Source organism: Acomys russatus, chromosome 6 (assembly GCF_903995435.1).
Source record: "Acomys russatus chromosome 6, mAcoRus1.1, whole genome shotgun sequence".
Classification (NCBI taxonomy): Eukaryota; Metazoa; Chordata; class Mammalia; order Rodentia; family Muridae; genus Acomys; species Acomys russatus.
In genome coordinates, this window is record NC_067142.1 from 76,858,171 (window position 1) to 76,878,999 (window position 20,829).

Sequence of the window (20,829 nt, forward strand, 5' to 3'; positions counted from 1 at the left end):
GGGCTTGGGAGACTGAGGCAGAAAGACTGCAAATTCAGAGTCAGTCTGGGCCACATGGTGAGTTTCAGGGCAGCCTGCTAAATGTTGAGGAAAATAAAATAAATAAATAAATAAATAAACGAACGAATGAATGAATGAATAAAGTAGATTGATCCCCAAACAATGGTTTCTTTCACTAACTCAGCTAAGTGCTGCCTCTACCCTTGTTGCTCTAATTTCCCACACATTTCCTTTACAGGGCAAAAGGACAAACTTGAGAAAAACTGGCTCGGAGCGGATTGCTCATGGAATGAGAGTGAAATTCAATCCTCTTGCTTTGCTCCTAGATTCATCTTTGGAGGGAGAATTTGACCTTGTACAGAGAATTATCTATGAGGTGAGTTTTTAAAAATATAACTATTTTGTTTTAAAGCTCAAAATAGAAAGCTACTATAGAGAAATTCTGTTTTTAAATCTTCTTCTTTGGGACTGTGGAGTTGTGGAGAGGAATATTGAGCATGCTTCAGAATAGGCTGTGCTATTTTAAGCGTGTTATTGTAAGATTTGGTAATGTTGAAGTTGAGTTTGCACGTGAAATATTTTAGTGTATATCTCTTTGTTAGAGAGAACATATCTCTATGAAAGTTGCTGTGTATGTGGTCGCCACTTTTTTTTTTAAGCTATGGTCTTGTTATAAAAATGTCAAATTCATGATCATCCTACCTCAACTTCCTGAGCATGGGAATGGCAGCGTGTGCCACTGTGCCCAACTCCTTTAAAGTGTTTTTAGTTGAACTTCTTTAGCTTCCCATAACAAATGGGATGTCTGCTTAGAAACCAGTGTGTGTTGGGGTGGAAGGAAGAACAAGGATGTAGTTTTTGACTCTGATTTTTTTGTTTGTTTGTTTGTTTGGTTGGTTGGTTGTTTTCGAGACATGGTTTCTCTGTAGCCCTGGCTGTCCTAGACTCACTTTGTAGACCAGGCTGGCCTCGAACTCACAGAGATCCACCTGCCTCTGCCTCCCTGAGTGCTGGGATTACAGGTGTGTACCACTGCATCCAGCTGATGCCATGATTTTTAAACAAAACTTTCTTATAGTAAGTGCTTACTTAGTTTGGCTATGCTGTCTGCCCTATTTTCTAAGATTTTTCTTGATAGCTTTCTTGGCTTCTCTGTGTTTCAGTTATGAATTTTTAAATGTCACCAAAATTTTTGTTTTATTGATCCTAAGAAGCCAGTTAGTAATGACGGTTGATGTGACCTGAAATTGGAGGGACTCTCACCCTTTTTATTGGTGGGACAGGTTGATGATCCAAGCCTACCAAATGATGAGGGTATCACAGCTCTTCATAATGCTGTGTGTGCAGGCCACACAGAAATCGTGAAGTTCCTGGTACAGTTTGGTGTGAATGTAAATGCAGCCGACAGTGATGGATGGTAAGTTTTGCATTTAGGCTCCAGTCAAACATCAGTGTGCCTGTCCTCTGTAGAAGCAATGGCATAGAGCTCTTAGAAGGCAAAGCAGTGTGCCAGCATGCATCCTTCACATGCTGCCCGTGTGCTAGTTTTGAGGATCTATTGTGTCTTCTTGTAGTAGCCATTTTGTTAAAATTATAAACAGTGAACTGATAAAATTGCTAGCATCCCTCCTCTCTACTCTGAGGTCACTGTGTAAAGTGAGATTTACTAGATCACATGCACTGTAGTACTGGGACTGTCGAGGTGGGCGCTAAGTGAACAGTGGGCAGGTGGCCCGTACTATAGTGGGGACACTCTGGACAAAGTGCTGAAGTCACATTGCAAGGGGACAGTGCAGGATTCTATCATGCTAGTCAAACCAACCATAATTTATAACCTCAAAATTAACTTGCAATTTTCTCTAATGTTTTGAGAGCTCAGTTGACCTCATCTATTTTGATACTTCAGAAAGTGAAACCATAGGAGAGACAAAGCTCTTTTTGTGGAAGAATATGAAAACTTTTTCTATAAAGGACTATAATTCAAACAAGAAATGATTATAGGGTTGGGAAATCCAGAAAGAACCAAATCCATCTTATTCTGTTCCTTTTAGATGACAGTGAAGACTCTCCTAGCCCCAGTGTAGTCCATTGCTTTAGATGCTTTCCTTTGTAGCTGTAACTCTTTTATTGGTACAGTCATCTGTCTTGACTGAACTGATTTTAAAAGCCATTTGTGAGGCTAGTAGGAAAGAGGCTGAGAAACTTTTTTTCACAGACAACGTACAAAGTGGGGGTTGTTCAGCTTGGAGAAACGTCTATAACCAGTTCTGTGTCTTACTTCATAGGACCCCATTGCACTGTGCTGCTTCCTGTAACAATGTCCAGGTGTGTAAGTTCTTGGTGGAGTCAGGAGCAGCTGTGTTTGCTATGACCTACAGTGACATGCAGACGGCAGCAGACAAGTGTGAGGAGATGGAGGAAGGCTACACTCAGTGCTCCCAGTTTCTCTATGGTATGTAGCTAGCACAGTCAAATGTGTTAGTTGCCATGTTCATTTACCCCTTTGTCTCTAGGGAATAGCTCAAAGCTCAGTAAGTATTTTATTATTTGCTCTACATAGCTCTGAATGCTAAAATTAGGACAGCCTCAGTCCCAGATACAGTGCAGCTTCCATGCACGTGCCTAGCAAATGCTGTTGTCAGAGACATCTTCAGCTGCAGCAGACTATTGGTGTTAATGAGTCTTTGTCATTCAAAAGACGCTCTGTTACGACTTTAGCACGCAGTGAGTTACAGCATGATGTGAAACAAGATTTAAAAAGACAACATAACACATTATGGTTTTGATTACTGTCAAAAATGCCCTATTAGGGCTGTACCTAGAAACTGATCTCTGTTTAGAGAAAAATGGGACTGAAGTCAAGATGAGTATATGTTGATTGCCTTTTATATAGGACTCTTTTTTTTTTTTAATCTGCAGTTGAAGTTAATTTTTCTGTTCATTTTGGCTTGAGAGGACAGGAAATCAGGCAATCTCAGAAGACTAGATTGCCAAAGGTCTCAAAGTTTCTTAACAATTGTTCAAAAAGCTTCCCGATGCTGGGTGTGGTGGCACATGCCTGTAATCCCAGTGCTCAAGGAGCCAGAGGCAAGTGGATCTCTGTGAGTTCGAGGCCAGCCTGGTCTACAAAGTGAGTCCAGGACAGCCAGAGCTACACAGAGGAGCCCTGTCTCAAAACACACGCACGCGCGCGCACACAAATACACATACACACACACACACACACACACACACACACACACACACACACACACACACACGATGGAGTGCGGGCTGCTGGAGAAATGGCTCAGAGGTTAAGAGCACTGGTTGCTCTTCCAGAGGTCCTGAGTTCAGCAACCGCATGGTAGCTCAAAACCATCTATAATGAGATCTGGTGTCTTCTTTTGGCGGGCCGGCACACATACAGGCAGAACATTGTATACATAATAAATAAATCAATCTTTAAAAAAAAAAAAAGAAATTTCCTAAGAGTAAAGGCATAGGCCTTTGCATTCTATGCCTGGTCATATTCCTTAGGTGTTTCTGCCGATTTCAAGTTGTAGGTAAGAAAAGAGAGGGTGCTTGAAACTCTCATCTTTCTAAATGTTTTTCTTTATTTTTCTGCTGTTTGTTTTGTGGCACTAGTTTTGAACCCAAGACCTTACACTTACTAGCAAATGTCTACTACTGAGTGACACCCAGCCCTTCAAGTTGTTTAGATTTCATTATTGAAACTTGTGATTACATTTTGTTTGTTTTCAACTTTGGGCTGATAGAATTTTTGACATCAACATTACTTATAAATTTATATGATAGACTATGACCTTTTTTAAAGACATGAAGGATATTTGGTCAGACCTTCTGATACATGATTGCTCCACAGACGTCAGGACTGCTGATGATACAGTATGGAGCTATCTACTGGCGACTGACTGAGCACAGTAGGTCTGCGCACAGCCGCCACCTAAGGCAGAAGAACATGCCTCTTGAGCCCTGTTTGTAGATTTCAGCATCTAGAACTTTGATTTTTGTTTTAGAGTGACCGTGTGTAGACTTTTATCTTATCTAAACTGCCGTAGTCTGCATTCTAACAGACGATACTGCACTTTTTTCTTCTAATAACTAGCAGTTGATGTAGGCGCTTTAACAGCTGGCACACTTCTGAAAGTTTTCCTGTTTGGCTATTATGCTAAGAAGTAGGTCAAAAGTTGACAAGCATGTCATTTTCTTTTTTAATGTCATAGATTCAAACCATTTTCCTTTTATTTCCTAGGCTAACAGAAGCCTTCCTCTCTGGGAAGGTGAGCTTTGTGAGATACCTAGGATGTGTTCTCTGTTGGCTTGTAGCTATGGCATCACTTATATTCTGTAAACACTGCTGATCTTCCAGTATCTCTCCCATGCTGGGGCATTTATTTCTTGAATGCTTAATGTTGTGGTTCTGACATTCTAGTGCGTATTTTTTCCCCGTCTGTCTCCGAGTCTAAAGTTCTTATGGTGGTGTAATCTGAGTGCTGAGTCCCATGGTCTTTCTTCTGTCTCCTTTGTAGGAGTTCAGGAGAAAATGGGCATTATGAACAAAGGAGTCATTTACGCGCTGTGGGACTATGAGCCCCAGAATGATGATGAGCTGCTCATGAGAGAAGGAGATTGCATGACCGTCGTCCGCAGGGAAGATGAGGATGAAATCGAGTGGTGGTGGGCACGCCTTAATGATAAGGAAGGATATGTACCCCGCAACTTGCTAGGAGTAAGTCGCTCCAACACTGACTGTGTTTCATTATGTGGTAAAGTAAAGCTTTATATGAATTGCTGTGTAGATTCAGTACAGTTTACTGCTCTTTGTTAATAAGACATTATGGGGCTAGAGAGATGGCTTAGCAGTTAAGAGCACTTGCTGTTCTTATAGAGCTGGGTTCACTTCCCAGTATTCCATGGAGCTCTCAACTGTCTATAAACTCCAAATCTAAGGGATCAGGTGCCTGCTCACTGCACACACATGGTACACATACATAAACGCAGGTAACACACTCATACACATAAAATCTTTATTAAAAAACACTTTGAAACTTAAATTTCTGATGCTCTTAATTTAGACTCACAGCCACATCTGCAGTGTACCTGATTATACTTTAGGAACATGTTAATAGCTTTGAAAGCCAGAATAATGTGTTTCTAAATTTTTGCATTAGGCTTTTTTATAGGTTTAAGGAAGGTGCCATATAGGTCATGCCCATACTCCCAGCACTTGGGAGATGGAAGTAGGAAGATCAGAAACAAACTCTTTGATGGGCTTGGGTATTCTTGTGTGTGGCCAGTGTACAGCAGTGTGTCGGTTGTGTGAAAAACTGAGAGAAATAGTATAGGTAGATTGAGATAAGGTTTGAAGGTAAACATGCTTGTGAATCTGCTATTAAGGAATAGGAAAGAAGCTTAAGGGAAGGAAGGGTGGGTGATGTGTACATGGCGGCCACAGGCACTGGGTTCCCCATCTCTGCTGACCCACTCAGAACATGTCTGTTCTGGATAAGCAGGTGGAGAAGACTGGAGAAGCTGCCTCCTGAGCGTGGTGTGCAGACAGTGGAGGGAGACCACATAAAGCATCAGGAGGTTTTTATCAAGTATAAATAGACAAGGCCTGGGAGGTTTCGCCAGCGTTACATGGGGAGCAGGGTTCTGTTTGCTAAGGTTCCTCTGCTTGGGTGTTTCAGGTGCCTGTCACATGTCTATTACAAGTCATTGATGCAATTTAATTACTGTGAAGTCAGCTGCTGAGCCATCTCTTTAGCCTCACCGCCCCTTAGTCTCTCAGGAGCTGGGATTATAGCTGTTCAGCACTGCGCTTAGATGAGTTCCCTCCTTGCCCTGTCCCCTGTTTCTGTGGGCGAGGCGATGAAAAGGTTTTACTATGTAGCAGAGGCTGACGTCACACTCTGAATTCTATCTTCCAAGTGCTAGGTTTACAGCTATGTCTCACCTACCTACCTAAATTGATAACCAATTATGCATATTTGTGGTATATAACATGATTTTTAGAAACATTTATTTTTTGTGTATGTGTGTTTATGCATGTGCCACAGTAAGTGTGTGAGATCAGAAGACATTTTGAGGGGGTTCAGAGATTAAGCTCAGGTCATGAAGCTTGGCAGCCAGTATCCTTACCTGCTGAACCATCTTGCCAGTTCTTGTCTTCCCAGCACCTACCCAGCTTAAAATAATGATTTATATTTATAAAATGGCTAAGTCAAGCTAATTAACATGTATAATCTGACATAGTTAGCTTTTTATTTTGTGATGGAAATAAAATCTATTAACCAGTTTTCAGTTAGTATGCATGGCTTTTAAGTATAATTCGTATGTTGTACAGCAGAACTCAGAACAGGCTCATTTTTTTAGTGAAAAAATTCCCCTAGTTAATGAGGTGGGAGGATTATTCTTGGGAGGGGAGACAGTTAAGAGATTCTGTTGAGTCTTCAGAAGGTTCTGAAATCAACAAACTGGGATAAAGGTTTTAATTTAGTCTGAAACTTAGATACTCTTGGTTCTTCGGCAGTCTCTTCTATAGAAGTGTGCTCTATGTACCATGTTTAAGTATCTTTTGGTGTTAAAAAAAACAAAAGGAAATTTCACAATGTTGAATTTTTAGACAGGATCAACCATGAATCTGGAAAGTGCATTGGCAAATATACTCTTAAATGACCACAACACCCCTTTTATTTCCTTGTCTGTAGGAGAAAGGAGGAGGGGGAAGGGTTTGTATAGTTTGATGGTTGAAGTTCTAGTTTGACTTTCTCTGGGCGTCTAGAAGGGCCTTCTAACCCTCACATAGCTTCTCCTCCACCATGTTATGGGAAACACCGCCAGCAACATTCTAAAGCTTCCCTCCCACCTTCCCTAAGTATGCTGACTCAGACATTTTGTTCTTGATAGGCTCGGATCCCACCCATAGTGCCGTGTCCCTGGAAATAATATTGAAGGGGTGTGGTTTGCTTCCATGGTACCAGCACTTTGGAGGCCAACGCAAGGGGATTATTAGGCTAGCCTGAGTTACCTTGAGAGACCCTGCCTTTAAAGGAGGGCGAGTTCTGTTTTGTCGTAATGGGTGTTCCAATGTCTGGAGCATACAGCAGTTTACAAGCACTCTTCAGCAGTTTGGCTTCCCTGGACTGCTATGTAGTTGAGCAAACTGCAAGTTGAGTTCATGACTGGAGTTTCTCTGTCAGTGTCTAGTGATACTGTTCCAGCTGGTAGACCCTGTGACCTTCAAAGGTCTTTTGGAGAGTAGCCAATGAGACCAGTGCTACGAGTGAGCCCTGTGTACTCAGGCAGGTAGCATGCTTCTGCAGCCCACTGCTGCCTCAGTTGGTTTCCTGTGTCGCATTCCTTGCCCTCCTTTCTGTATTTATTGGATTGTTGTAGAACTTTCATACATATGCCACATGTAAATACTTTTTTAATTCTGTTGCAGCTATACCCAAGAATTAAACCCAGACAAAGGAGCTTGGCCTAAACTTGAGTTAATGAAGAATTAATAAGCTACAAGAAGTACGATGATTGTTCTGGAAAAAAATTCAAAAGACTTACTTTAATGACAATGTAGCTGGAAAGCAATGAAGAATGTCCTGGAAGAAATGAAGGATTGAAGAAGTCAGCATTAGCCAAGGACATGGGCAGCAGGGATCAGGATGCCCAGTCAGCACCACCTGTGCTGAGCAAAGGCTCGTTGTGCCATAGATAGCAGCAACGATCCTGTTTATGTCAAGAAATGGGACCATTTGTTGGGCTGTGGGAAATCATCTTCTTTTCCTGCTTAGGGTGCTTTTGGCACTGTTCCTATACCAGTCTCCTGCCAGAAAGGACCAGTGCCATCTGGCACCATCTCCAACTGTCCCCTAGCACCGGCAGGCTCTGGGGACCCTGGAGCTGCATACTGTGTGTTATCATTGAAGAATTGTTAGCTGCTTATCAGTGAGCAATATCCATTGTATGTGTTCCTGTAGCATTTAAGCATTATGCATATATTTGAAATACTGAAGCTAAAGTACACTACCTAATCTAAATTAGATTTAGAATCTTGTTTTTAGGTTGAATTTGAATCTATATTTATTGTCTTTTTTGTATCTTGGAAATTAGAGATTTGTAATAGATTTAGCCTTATTTGTCAAGAACATAGCTGATTTTAAAAATGATTGTAATAAAATTAAACTTTATGACTCTAAGCCAGTTACTGGTTTTCCTTTTAATGTCATAAACAACTTTGGTGATAGGTTATAAGCCATTGAGCTGTCTCCTGCACAGCTGAGAAACAATGAACTGCTTGATTGATGTACATGAGCTGTGGTCAAATTTCCTTATAGTCATGTGATTGAGAAGCAGCTCTTATTTACAAAAAACAGCTTTGCAGTTCATAAGTCTGCATGGCTAGACTGTTGTGCTTATTTTTAAGAGATCAAGGGTGCACACGTGCATATGTGAGTGTTTCATCTGTGGAGGCTGCAGGGGATATCAGATCCCATGGAGCTGGCTTTTAAATGGCTGTGGCACTGATGGCATCTGAACTCTGGCCCTCTGCTAGAGCAGTCAGTGCTCTTAGCCACTGAGCCATCTCTTCAGCCCCTACTTTTGTAATTTCAGAGAAGATCTTAGAGGTCATAGTGACAGGAAATTTACATGGACCCTCTGCTGGGTCATTTTAGTGTCCTTATTTTTTTTTTTCACAGTTTTTCCGTTTAAAATTTTTTTTATTTAAGTAATTTATTCAGATTACATCTCAATTGTTATCCCCACACTTGTATCCTCCTGTTCCTCCCTCCCTCCCTCTTTTACCCTATTCCCCTCCCCTAGGCCTGTGACAGAAGGGAACCTCTTTCCCCACCATGTCATCACAGCCTATCAGGTCTCATCCTGATAGCATGCTTACTCTTCCTCTGAGTGCCACCAGGCCTCCCCACCAAGGGGAAGTGGTCACAGGGGGCACCAGAGTTCATGTCAGAGTCAGTCCCCACCAGATCTGCCAGCCTTGATGGTCTTCTTGTGGGTTTCTAGGACCCTCTGGATCTTTCTATTTCTCCATTCTCCCATACCTCTCTCACCTGGAGTCCCAGCAGGAAGTCCCAGTATCTCTCCCAATCTCCTGCTAAGTGAAGACTTTAAGGGGACATCTCTTTTGGGCTAGTGTCCAATTATAAGTGAGTATATGCCATGTGCATCTTTCTGGATCTGGGTTAACTCACTCAGGATGATCATTTCTAGTACCATCCATTTGCCTGCAAATTTCAGGATTTCCTTGTTTTTAATAGCTGAGTAGTATTCCATAGTGTAAATGTACCACAGTTTCTTTATCCATTCTTTGACTGAGGGACATCTAGGTTGTTTCCAGGTTCTGGCTATTACGAATAAGGCTGCTGTGAACATGGTTGAGCATTTGTCCTTGTGTGGTGGAGCATCTTTTGGGTATATATTTTTCATAAAATTATGTTTGTTTATTTTTACTGCAAATCAAGTTAATGAGTTGTTTTAGAACCCATTTTGCTTAGTGAAACAGTAATTTAATAGATATAAATGTAAAAGAGGTGGTTCCTTTTCTTTCTTTCTTTCTTTCTTTCTTTCTTTCTTTCTTTCTTTCTTTCTTTCTTTCTTTTTTTTTAGATGTTTTTAAGAGCAACTGAATTCTAACAAGGACGATGGATGAAAACCAGAACACAACCTTCCTTCCAGATAATGGAGAAAAAAAAAAAAACAAATGACCACATGAATTAAGTATGGAGACTGCACAGCAGAGAAAATTCTAAACCTGAGAGTGTCCCTTCCCCAGTTAGTGAGTCTGGCATAGATGCAGGGATTTTTTTTCAGACTATTTCCTAATCAGCTAACACCATAGGGAGATCAACGGATTATTCAGGTGGGCCCCGAGTAACCACATGAGCCCTTGGAAAGCTGATGGGGAGGCAGGAGCTTGAGGCAGAAGGGGCAGTCAGCAAGACTTAGGGTATTTTTGAAGATGAAAGGGGTCATGAACCACAAAGTATAGAAACTTAAGAAAAACTGGACTGAAAGCCTGCAAGGTGACAAGACCTCAGCTTGTAGCATGTGTGCCTGAGTACACCCCACCTGGCAAAGTGATCTGTCTGGAGGTGAGTCAACACGTGAGGGGTGGGGCTGCACTAATGGAACTTGTGTTGGACCCTAGTCTACGTAAGTGTGAGGTGATGGGTATTTCTTAAGCCATTAAGTTTGTATGAAATGTTAGAGTAGGGAACGCATGACACGGATTCTAGAACTAGACTGTTGTACTGCCGTAATTATTTGTAGGACCTCACTAAAACAGTTGCCCTCTCTGAGACTTGTTCTGCTGATGTAGATTGTGGAGAGAAACCAAGTAAAGTGCTATAGAGACTGCTGAAGAATTATGCAAGTCTGTGAAAACAAAAGAAGAGAGAATTAGGAAACCCAGCCTGTTGCAATTCCTTGATCTTACCACTCATTTTTATTCTCTGTAATTTTTTACTTGTTTGATTATTAAAGTGTCAAAGCTTCTTTGGGGTAATACTTGGAAACATAGAAAAAGGTTATTGACAAAAACCACAGTTTTCAGGAGAGTAAGAGACAGTTTATTATGGAGCCAATTTGAATGACCAAGGCTCAGGAAACATGGAGCCAGGTTACTCCATGGTTCTGTATTCCTACCTGAAGCAGTTTCATGAAACTTTATAAAAATAGTACAAGGAAAGGTACAAATTAAGGCAATTTAAAAAGAAATTGGTGGGTACATCAGAGAGGCAGTTACACAAGATGGAGAATCTCTCCTGTAGGTCTCAGATGCTATCTGATGACATTCTTAGACGTTAGGTTAATAGACTCTATTAGTCACCAGATGTTAGTCTGACATACAGGTGGGCAAGGAATGGCTATTCAGGAACTAAAAGTAACCCCATATACAAACCAGGCCAAGATAGTCCAAGCCCTGCATCTGCAACACTGTAGTCTCTCCACATCACTGCGTTTCTAATCAGTCTTCAGGCACCTTCTGTCTAGGGCTTCTTGTTTAGAGTTAGGCAGTAGATACTGTAGAGAGACTGTTGGACATAGTGTTTTGGAATCTTAACTTTGAATTTTTAGTGCATAATTGAGAGCATGCTGTAAGCAATTCTGTGTTCTGTTGCTTGCCACTGTGGGTTAAGATTCAGTGGTAATATAAAACTCATAATAGTTTATCAAATGATTTAATGCTTAATATGGGCTGTTTTTTCAGTTATGTGTATTGTTATTGTAGTCATCTTTATTTTGTTTTTTAAGTTATATATTCCCTTCACATCCCAGTCAGAGCCCCCTAACCCCTGTCACCTTATCCTCAGAGAGGGAGGTTCCTCCCCTTCCACTGACCCGGCCCAGCACATCAAGTCATGTCAGGACTGAGCTCATCCTCATCCACTGAGGCCAGGCAAGGCAACCCTGTTAGGGTGAAGTGATCAAAAGCAGGCAACAGAGTCCATGTTAGACAGCACCTGATCAACTTACTAGGGGACCCGAATGAAGATCAAACTGCCTGTCGGTTATATATGTGTAGGGGCCTAGGTCCAGTCCATGTATGCTCTTTGGTTGGTGCCTCCATCTCTGTAAGCCTCCATGGGTCGATGTTGGCTCTGTTGGTCTTGCAGCATTCTTGTCCCCTCAGGTCCTCCACCCCCACACTTCCACAGGACTCCCTGAGCTCTGCCTAATGCTGGGCTGTGAGTCTCATTCCATTTGATTGGCATCTGATTTCAACAGCTGCTGCTTGGGGCCTCTCAGAGAATGATTAAGTTAGGCTCCTGTCTGTAAACATAGAGTATTGTTAATGGTATCAGGAATTGGCTCTCTCCCATGAGGTGGGTCTCAGGTTGGACCAGGCATTGGTTGGTCATTCCCTCACTCTCTATTCTTTCTCTCTGCATATCTTTTGGGCAGGGTAAATTTTGGTTTTAAGGTTTTGTAGGTGGGTTGGTATTTCGCTCCCACCACTATAGGTCCTGCGTGTCTAGAAGGGGACCTCAGTTTCCTGTACCCTACTGCCAGGAGACTTAGCTAGCGACATCCCCATATCCCATACCCTACCTGTAGATTACTGTTGCAGGTCTCCAGCTTATCTCAGTGATGGCCCCACCTTCGGTTTCCCTTTTTTCTCCAAGCCCTCAAACCTCCCCTCCCCACTCTTCCTCACATCTGCCCCACCCCCTTGTTTCCCTCCACACACCCTCTCTTATCAAGTTCCTGCTCTACTTCCATTTCTACTGTCTATTCTATTTGCCCATCTGAGTGAGATTCAAGGAGGGCCTCCCTTGGGCCCCCTTGTTACTTAGTTTCTTTGGATCTGTGAATTACAGTATGGTTATCCTGTAATATATGACTAATATCTGCTTATAAGTGAATAATACTGTGTGTATGCTCTTCTGGGTCTGGCTTACCTTGCTCAGAATGATCCTTTCTAGTTACATCCATTTGCATATAAATTTCATGATTTCCTTGTTTTTAATAGCTGAACAGTATTCCATTCTTTGGTTGAGGGAGATCTAAATTGTTTCCAGTTTCTGGCAATTATGAATAAAGCCACTATGAACATAGTTGAGCAATGTCCTTATGGTATGGTAGAGCAAGCATCTTTTGGGTAGATGTCCAGAAATGGTAGAGCTGGGTCTTGAGGTAGAACTATTTCCAATTTTCTGAGAAAGCATCAGATTGATTTCTAAAGTGGCTGTACAAGTTGGCACTCCCACCAGCAATGGAGGAGTGTTCTCCTTTCTCCACATCCTTGTCAGTATGTGCTGTCACTTGAGGGTTTTTTGTCTTAGCCATTCTGACATATGTAAAATGGAATCTCAGTCATTTTGATTTTTATTTCCCTGATGACTAGGATGTTGAGCATTTCTTCTTGGCCATCCAAGATTTCTCTGTTGAGAATTCTGTTTAGCTCTCTACCCCATTTTTAAAATTAGATTCTTTGGGTGGGGTTGAGGCCTCCTAGTCCTTCTTCTGTGCACTTTGGTGTTTTTGTTTGTTTGTTGTTTTATAGTTTTTCGAGACAGGGTCTCTCTGTGTTAGCTTTGGCTGTTCTGGACTCGCTTTGTAGACTAGGCTGGCCTCCAACTCACAGCAATCCGGCTGCCTCTGCCTCCCAAATGCTGGGATTAAAGGCATGCGTCACCACTCCCGGCATACTGATGATTTTTTTTTTATTATTATTTTATCCAGCCCCTTTGCTAAAGGTGTGTATTGGCTGTATGAGTTCTCTGGTAGAATATTGCGTCATTTGTGTATCCTATCATATCATCTGTGAATAGGGATACTTTGACGTCTTCCTTTCCAATTTGTATCCCCTTGATCTCCTTCAGTTGTCTTATTGCTCTAGCTAGAACTTTAAGTACTGTATTGAAGAGATATGGAGAGAGTGAGCAGCCTTATCCCTGAGTTTAGTCAAATTGCTTTGAGTTTCTCGCCATTTAATTTGATGTTGGCTATTGGCTTGCTCTATATAGCTTTTATATGTTTAGGTATGGACCTTCAATCCCTGATCTCTCCAATATTTTTTATTATGAAGGGGTGATGGATTTTGTCCAAGGCTTTTTCAACATGTAATAGGATGCTCTAAAGCCATCTGGACCTTGGTGTTTTTGCTTGTTTGTTTGTTTGGTTGGTTGATTGAAAGACTTTTGATGAGTACTTCTATTTACTTATGAGTTTTAGGACTGTTTAAAATGTTTGCCTGAACCTGATTTAACTTTGGTAAGTGAAATCTATCAAGAAAAATCGTCCATTTCTTAGATTTTCCAATTTTGTGGAATACAGGTTTTTGTAGTAGGACCTAATGATTCTTTGGATTTCCACAGTATCTGTTGTTATGTTCTCTTTCTCATTTCTGCTTTTGTTAATTTAGATACTGTCTCTGCCTTTTAATTAGTTTGGCTAGGGGTTTGTCTATCTTGTTGATTTTTCTTAAAGAACCAGCTCTTGGCTTCATTGATTCTTTGTATTCTCTGTTTCCAAGTTACTGATTTCAGGCCTGAGTTTGATTATTTCCTGTGTACTTTTGCGTGCATTTGCTTACTTTTGTTCTAGAGCTTTTAGATGTGCTTTTAATTGCTAGTATGAGAACGCTACAATTTCCTTATGAAGGCCCTTAGTGCTGTGAACTTTCCTTTTTGCGCTGATTTCATTGTGCCCCATAAGTTTGGGTATGTTGTGTCTTCATTTTCATTGAATTCTAGAAGGTCTTTATTTCTTCTCTGACCCAGTGGTCATTAAGTAGAAAGTTGGCCGGTTCCCATGAGTTTGTATGTTTTCTCTTGTTTCTGTTGTTGAAATCTAGCTATAATCCATGGTGGTCTGATAAGATATAAGGCGTTGGTTCAATTTTCTTGTATCTGTTTAGGCTTGCTTTGTGACTGAGTAGGTAGTCAATTTTTTAGAAGGTTCCATGTGGTGCTGAGAAGAATGTATATTCTTTTGTGTTTGGATATGTAGATATCTGTTAGGTCCATTTGATTCATGGCATCAGTTAGTTTAATTATGTCTGTTTAGTTTCTGTCTCATTGATCTGTCCATTGGTGAGCGTAGAGTGTTGACGCCTCCTACTATTAATGTGATTTAAGTTTTAGTAATCTTTCTTTTGTAAATGTGGGTGCCCTTATATTTGGGGCATAGATATTCAGAATTGAGATGTCATCTTGGAGGATTTTTCCTTTGATGAGTATGAAGTGCCCTTTCTCATCTCTTTTGATTAATTTTGGTTAAAATCTGTTTTATTAGGTATTAGAATAGCTACTCCAGATTGCTTCTTGGGTCCCCTTGCCTGGAAACCCTTTTTCCAGCTCTTTACTCTGAAGTAATGTCTATCTTTGTTGCTGAAGTGTGTTTCTTGTATGCCGCAGAATGATGGGTCCTGTTTACACATCCATTCTGCTAGCTTGTGTCTTTTTGTTGTGGAATTAAGTCTGTTGATGCTGAGAGATATTAATGACTGATGATTGCTAGCTCCTGTTATTTTGATGCTGGTGATTGTAGTCTGTTTGTGTGCTTTTCTTCTTTTGGTTTTGTTTCAGCCGAGTTATTTATTTCCTGTGTTTTCTTGTGTGTAGTTCCTTTGGTTGGGGTTTTCCTTCTTGTCTCCTCTGTAGGGCTGGGTTTGTGCATAGATATTTTTAAATTTTGGATTTGTTCTAGAATTACTTGTTTTTTCCATCTATGATGATTGAAAGTTTTGCTGAGTATAGTAGTCTGGGCTGATATCTGTGGTCTCTTAGGGTCTGCAAGACATCTGTCCAGGCCCTTCTTTTATTTAGAGTCAGGTGTGATTCTGATAGGTTTGTCTTAATATGTTACTTGAACATTCTCCCTTGCAGCTTTTAATATTTTTCTTTGTCCACTTTGTTTATTATTATTATTTTTTAATTTAATTTTATTTTTTTAATTTTTTATTATTAATTTATTCTTGTTACATCTCAATGGTTATCCCATCCCTTGTGTCCTCCCATTCTTCCCTCCCTCCCCTTTTCCCCTTATTCCCCTCCCCTATGACTGTTCCTGAGGGGGATTACCTCCCCCTGTATATGCTCATAGGGTATCAAGTCTCTTCTCGGTAACCTGCTGTCCTTCCTCTGAGTGCCACCAGGTCTCCCCCTCCAGGGGACATGGTCAAATGTGAGGCACCAGAGTACGTGAGAAAGTCATATCCCACTCTCCACTCAAGTGTGGAGACTGTTCTGACCATTGGCTAGATCTGGGTAGGGGTTTAAAGTTTACCGCCTGTATTGTCCTTGGCTGGTGCCTTAGTTTGAGCGGGACCCCTGGGCCCAAATCTGCCTATCATAATGTTCTACTTGTAGGTTTCTAGGACCCTCTGGATCCTTCTACTTTGCTATTCTCCCATGTTTCTCTCATCTAGAGTCCCAATAGGATGTCCTCCCCTCAGTTCCAGTTTCCTGGTAAGTGAAGGCTTTCGTGGGACATGCCCCTTGGGCTAGTATGCAGACATAAGTGAGTATATACCTTTTAAGTCTTTCTGCTTCTGGGTTAACTCACTCATTATGATAATTTCTAGCTCAATCCATTTATCCACAAATTTCGGGAATTCCTTGTTTTTAATAGCTGAGTAGTATTCCATAGTGTATATGTACCACAGTTTCTTTATCCATTCTTCTACTGAGGGACACTTAGGCTATTTCCATGTTCTGGCTATTATGAATAAGGCTGCTATAAACATGGTTGAGCAAATTTTCTTGTTGTGTGCTGGAGCATCTTCTGGGTATATTCCAAGGAGTGGAATAGCTGGGTCTTGAGGAAGCCCTATTCCCAGTTTTCTGAGATAGCACCAGATAGGTTTCCAAAGTGGCTGTACTAGTTCGCATTCCCACCAGCAATGAAGGAGTGTTCCTCTCTCCCCACATCCTCGCCAACATGTGGTGTCGCTTGAGTTTTTGATCTTAGCCATTCTGATGGGTTATTATTATTATTATCTGGTGGGAGGAATTTCTTTTCTAGTATAATATATTTGTTGTTCTGTAGGCCTCTTATATGTTTATAGGCATCTCTTTAGGTTGGGGAAATTTTCTTCTATGATTTTGTTGAAAATATATTCTGGACATTGGAGCTGGGAAATCTTCTCTTTCTTCTAGTCCTATTATTCTTAGGTTTTGTCTTTTCATAGTATCTTTGATTTCTTGGATGTTTTGTGTCAGGAATTTTTTTAGATTTACATTGTCTTTGACAGCTGTATCAATTTCTTCAATTGTATCTTCTGTGCCCAAGATTCTCTCCTACATTTTTTATATTCTGTCAGTGATACTTACATCTGTAGTTCCTGTTTTCTTCCATAAATTTTCCTTCTCCAGGATTTCCTCCATTTGTGTTTTCTTTATTGTGTGAATTTTTATTGTAAGGTCTTGAATTGTTTTGTTCATTTCCTTCACCTGTTTGTATTTCCCTGTATTTCTTTAGAAGATTAATTCATTTCTTCTTTAGGGCCTCTATCTGTTTGATTGTATTTTCCTGTATTTCTTTAAGGGGTTTATTTGCTTTCTCTTTAAAGACATCTATCATCTTCATAAGCATAGATTTAGGGTAATTTTCTTGTGTTTCAGTTGTATTAGGGTATCCAGGGCTGCTTGCAGTGGGATTACTGGATTCTGGAGGTGCCATATCAACCTGCCTTTTGTTGATTGTTCTTATACTAGCCTTTAGCCATCTGGTGTTAGCTGGTTGTACCTTGTACTCATTGGGTTTCTCAAGAGGGTAGGAAGAGCCCTGGCTAGGAGGCAAATGTTCCTGGAGTGGCACTCCTGGGTATAGTGGGTATGGTTGTGGACTGACTGCTGGATCTCAGGGAATAGCCTGATGTTCTCCTTAGATGGCCGTGACCCAGTTATACCCACAGGGAGGGGTTGGAGTGCTGGTGTCTAGCCTGTATGAGCCTGAGAACCAGCAGGTCTCTTCAGGAACCCAGGAGCCCTCCTCTTACTAGGGAACTCCCAGAGTCAGCAGCCCCACCACTCCCTTGTTCACTCCATGGTCTCTGAGCTCAAGCAGCTCAAACTGCATGCTTGATGGGCACTGTCATTTTGGACTGAGATCCTGTATGTTCCTGAGGTCTGGCTGGTCTCCTCAGATAGATGGGTAGAGCCATGGACAGGAGTCTGGGACCGCTTTCCCTGGATCCCTGGAATTGGGTGGCCAGTTGCTGGAGCCATTCTTTCTCAGGAAGGTAGGAATAGCAGGTGGACAGAGGCTGGAACCAAGCATTTCGGGACCTGGGAACTTTCCTGGGGACAGCAGGAATAGGCGGATGGCCAGAGGCTAAAACTCTCTTCTCACCTGGGAAACACAGACGCTGGCATTTTGGAGTCTGCAGCATGGCCCCCTAATTGCTCTGCAGTCACTGCGGTCCTGCTGCTCAGATTCCTTGTCACTGGGTGTTGCCATCTTGAATTTTTCTATTGTAGTCATTCTAACACCAGAATTTATAGGTTTTTGTAAAATAAGGAGAAGGAAGCACTGAGCAACAGGCTATGCTAAGGAGGAAAGAATAAACTTTGCTCAGATAATACTAGGCAGCGAAGCCTTGGCTGCAGGTAGTGTCATGTGACCTGAGTCACAGTTGACAAAGGAAACAGACAGAAGCAAACTAGGGTATTGTGGACTCAGGTCTCAGGAAGCAGTGAATGGGATTAAAGGCAGCAGAGTCTGGCGGGGTGGGGGTGGTCTGGGCGCTGAGACGTGTTCCTAGGAGTTGGCATGAGGGAGAACTGGTCCTTAGCCATATAAGAAGACTGATAGGCTATCAATTAGCTAGGTGGTACCAGGTGGAAAAGTGATTTGGGGAACAAAGAAGTAAATCTAGAAGGGACCATTTAGAATCTTTGGCCCCAGGTAGGGATAGGTCAGGGTAGCAGCCGTGAGATTAGGATGCTGCTGAGAAAGAGCTATGAGAAGAAAGACTGAAAGAGATGAGTGTACCTGGTCCACAAAAGGGCCAAGATAGGTCTGGGCTTGCAATTCAGGGCAGAGGTTTAGGGGAGTGGGGGCAAGATATAGGCTAGGTCAATCCCTATGGGGTCAAAAAGCTTGGGAGTTTATTTCTTCCCTGTAAAATGGACACTGACCAGTTTTTTAATTTGGATTTGCTTACTTTTATGTTTATGTTTGTTTTGCCTACTTAACATAATTGTATACTATATGCATGCAATGCCTATGGAGGCTGGAAGATCTACTGGAACTGGAGTTACAGAAGGCTGTGAGCTGTCACGGGGTGTTGGGAACTAAACTTGGGCTCTTCTTGCTCCCCTCTCCCCCACTGCAACAAAGAGCAAAGTTGACAGCGAGGAGAGCACCTGAGATTAAAGTGTAGCAGGAGGGCTGCCAGCTGCCAGCTAGTGATGTCTAGAACAGCCTCGGCCACTTGGGAGGGGCCCGTTCTGCTCTATCTACACCTTACCCAAGACTCTTCTCCTCTCAGCTTATTAAGACAGGACCCCCACGCTCATGCCCGCCTGGGTCTCCTAGCCTCATATTTCAAACATCACCTTCCTCAATCCTAGTCCACCTACACTACCCTTGTCACCATGGTCCTGAGACAACCCATTCCTTCCTATCCCAGAACCCCTCAGTGTTGAACAGAGAAAGTTGATGCCAGTGACCTGAGTTAACTCTGTATTCACTCTCCAACCTCTTGGCCTTCCCAGCCCATTCTAGCTGCATTTGAGAATCCATCTACTTACTGCTAGTTCACATGGTGCTATAAATCCTGATCTGTGGAGGTAGAGGCAGGAGGAAGAGGAGTTCAAGGCCAATGTTAGCTACATAGTTCCAGATCTGCCTGGACTATATGATAGCCTCTTATTTTTTTTTAAAGATATTTATTTATTTATTTATTTTTATTATGTATACAGAAGAGGGCATCAGATCACATTATAGATGGTTGTGAGCCACCATGGCGTTGATGGGAATTGAACTAAGGATCTCTGGAAGAGCAGTCAGTGCTCTTAACCTCTGAGCCATCTTTCCAACCCATGATGGCCTGTTATATATCCCCTGCCCATGGGAAAAAAAATCTGCCCACTAAACTCTCCATGAGATAGGTAGCATTTTCCTATGGGGTCACCTATCTTTCTTTCTCATTTTGTGATTCTTCAAGGATCACCAATGACAGGCCTAACCCTAGATTAGTGATTTAACATGTGGGTTCTCTCAGCTCCCTTGCTGGCTCCCATTAGAGCTGGCATAAGTGATGAAGCCAACAATGATATAGGGCACTTCCTAAACAAAACCTTCCTAAGCAAACCCAACAAGCAGGTGAAATCAAGGCTGTCTTTTCTGGTCAAATGACCAGACCTTCTGAACTAGAATTTTAAAAGATTGCATAGTTCCAGAGTTTAATTATAGGTAAGATGTCTTTTCATTGTATGACTCTTCGGAGTGGCAGACCTCATTTAAGTAGATAGAACCCAGCTGTAATCCTGTGTGCTCATAAACCCTCCCACTGGAGCCACATGGTAGGAAGAAAAACAAGGCTTGGCATGGCTGCGTTGCAATTCTTTATTGACAGTACATTTGGAAGGAGATAAGGCAATATGTTTATTCTGCTGCTAGCATTTTCCCAAGATCAAGAAGCCAGCTTGTTTGTTTTAAGAAGACCTTCTGAGCCCTGCCCTCCCCAGCTGTAGACACAATGCCTGGGCTTAGTGAAGCACATACATTTGGAGGCAGCCAACAGCTTGTTTGTCCTTTATCATAATCTTCTTGCAAACTGGTTCAGTTGGTCAGGAGTAGAACACTCTCACTGCTTACTACTTGTGTAAGGCCAAATACGGTCAAGTACTTAGGTTCAAGAATGACTTGCTGTCCATGAAGGTGTATAAAAAAAAAAATCTCTTGTTAGACCCAAACGTTGGTAGCATGCTTCTTCTTCTCCTCCTCCTCCTTCTTCTTCTCTTTCTTTTTTAATTGACATTTGTTTTTTGAGAGTCTTGCTAGGTAGCCCAGGTTGGCCTTGTCTCCAACTCCTGTTGCACCACTCACCACACCTGGCTCCTGGATTCTTTAGATGTCTCTACCAGACTGCTTCAGGATGTTTCATCATATTTCCTAGTTTGTTCTGGGCAAGTGGCAGTCCCTGGGCTGCTGTGGCAGATGCTACCAGTGCATTTGAAAAGCTAAAATTTCTTTTAAAATTACTATCAAGGCCTTGTGGCCTCTGAGATTGATTTGCTGTTTGCCCAGTTATTTAAACCTCTCTGCATTCCTTCCTGATTTGATATAGCTATGAACAGGGAAATGCATAGAAGTAAAAAGTGTATACTATTTACAAACATAAAGCTTTCT

General features: G+C 41.8%; 1 protein-coding gene across 1 annotated transcript in view; it reads left to right on the forward strand.

Annotated features, from left to right (window-relative positions):
• Tp53bp2 (tumor protein p53 binding protein 2) overlaps nucleotides 1-8,205 on the forward strand; it is a 47,824-nt gene extending 39,619 nt beyond the window's left edge. Inside the window, exons 14-18 of the mRNA XM_051148053.1 lie at nucleotides 239-376; nucleotides 1,284-1,417; nucleotides 2,286-2,452; nucleotides 4,533-4,732; nucleotides 7,451-8,205. Of these exons, the coding sequence (XP_051004010.1) occupies nucleotides 239-376; nucleotides 1,284-1,417; nucleotides 2,286-2,452; nucleotides 4,533-4,732; nucleotides 7,451-7,492 (681 nt within the window). The 3' untranslated portion in view covers nucleotides 7,493-8,205. The remainder of the gene's footprint in view (nucleotides 1-238; nucleotides 377-1,283; nucleotides 1,418-2,285; nucleotides 2,453-4,532; nucleotides 4,733-7,450) is intronic.
• The last annotated feature ends 12,624 nt before the right edge of the window (nucleotides 8,206-20,829 follow it).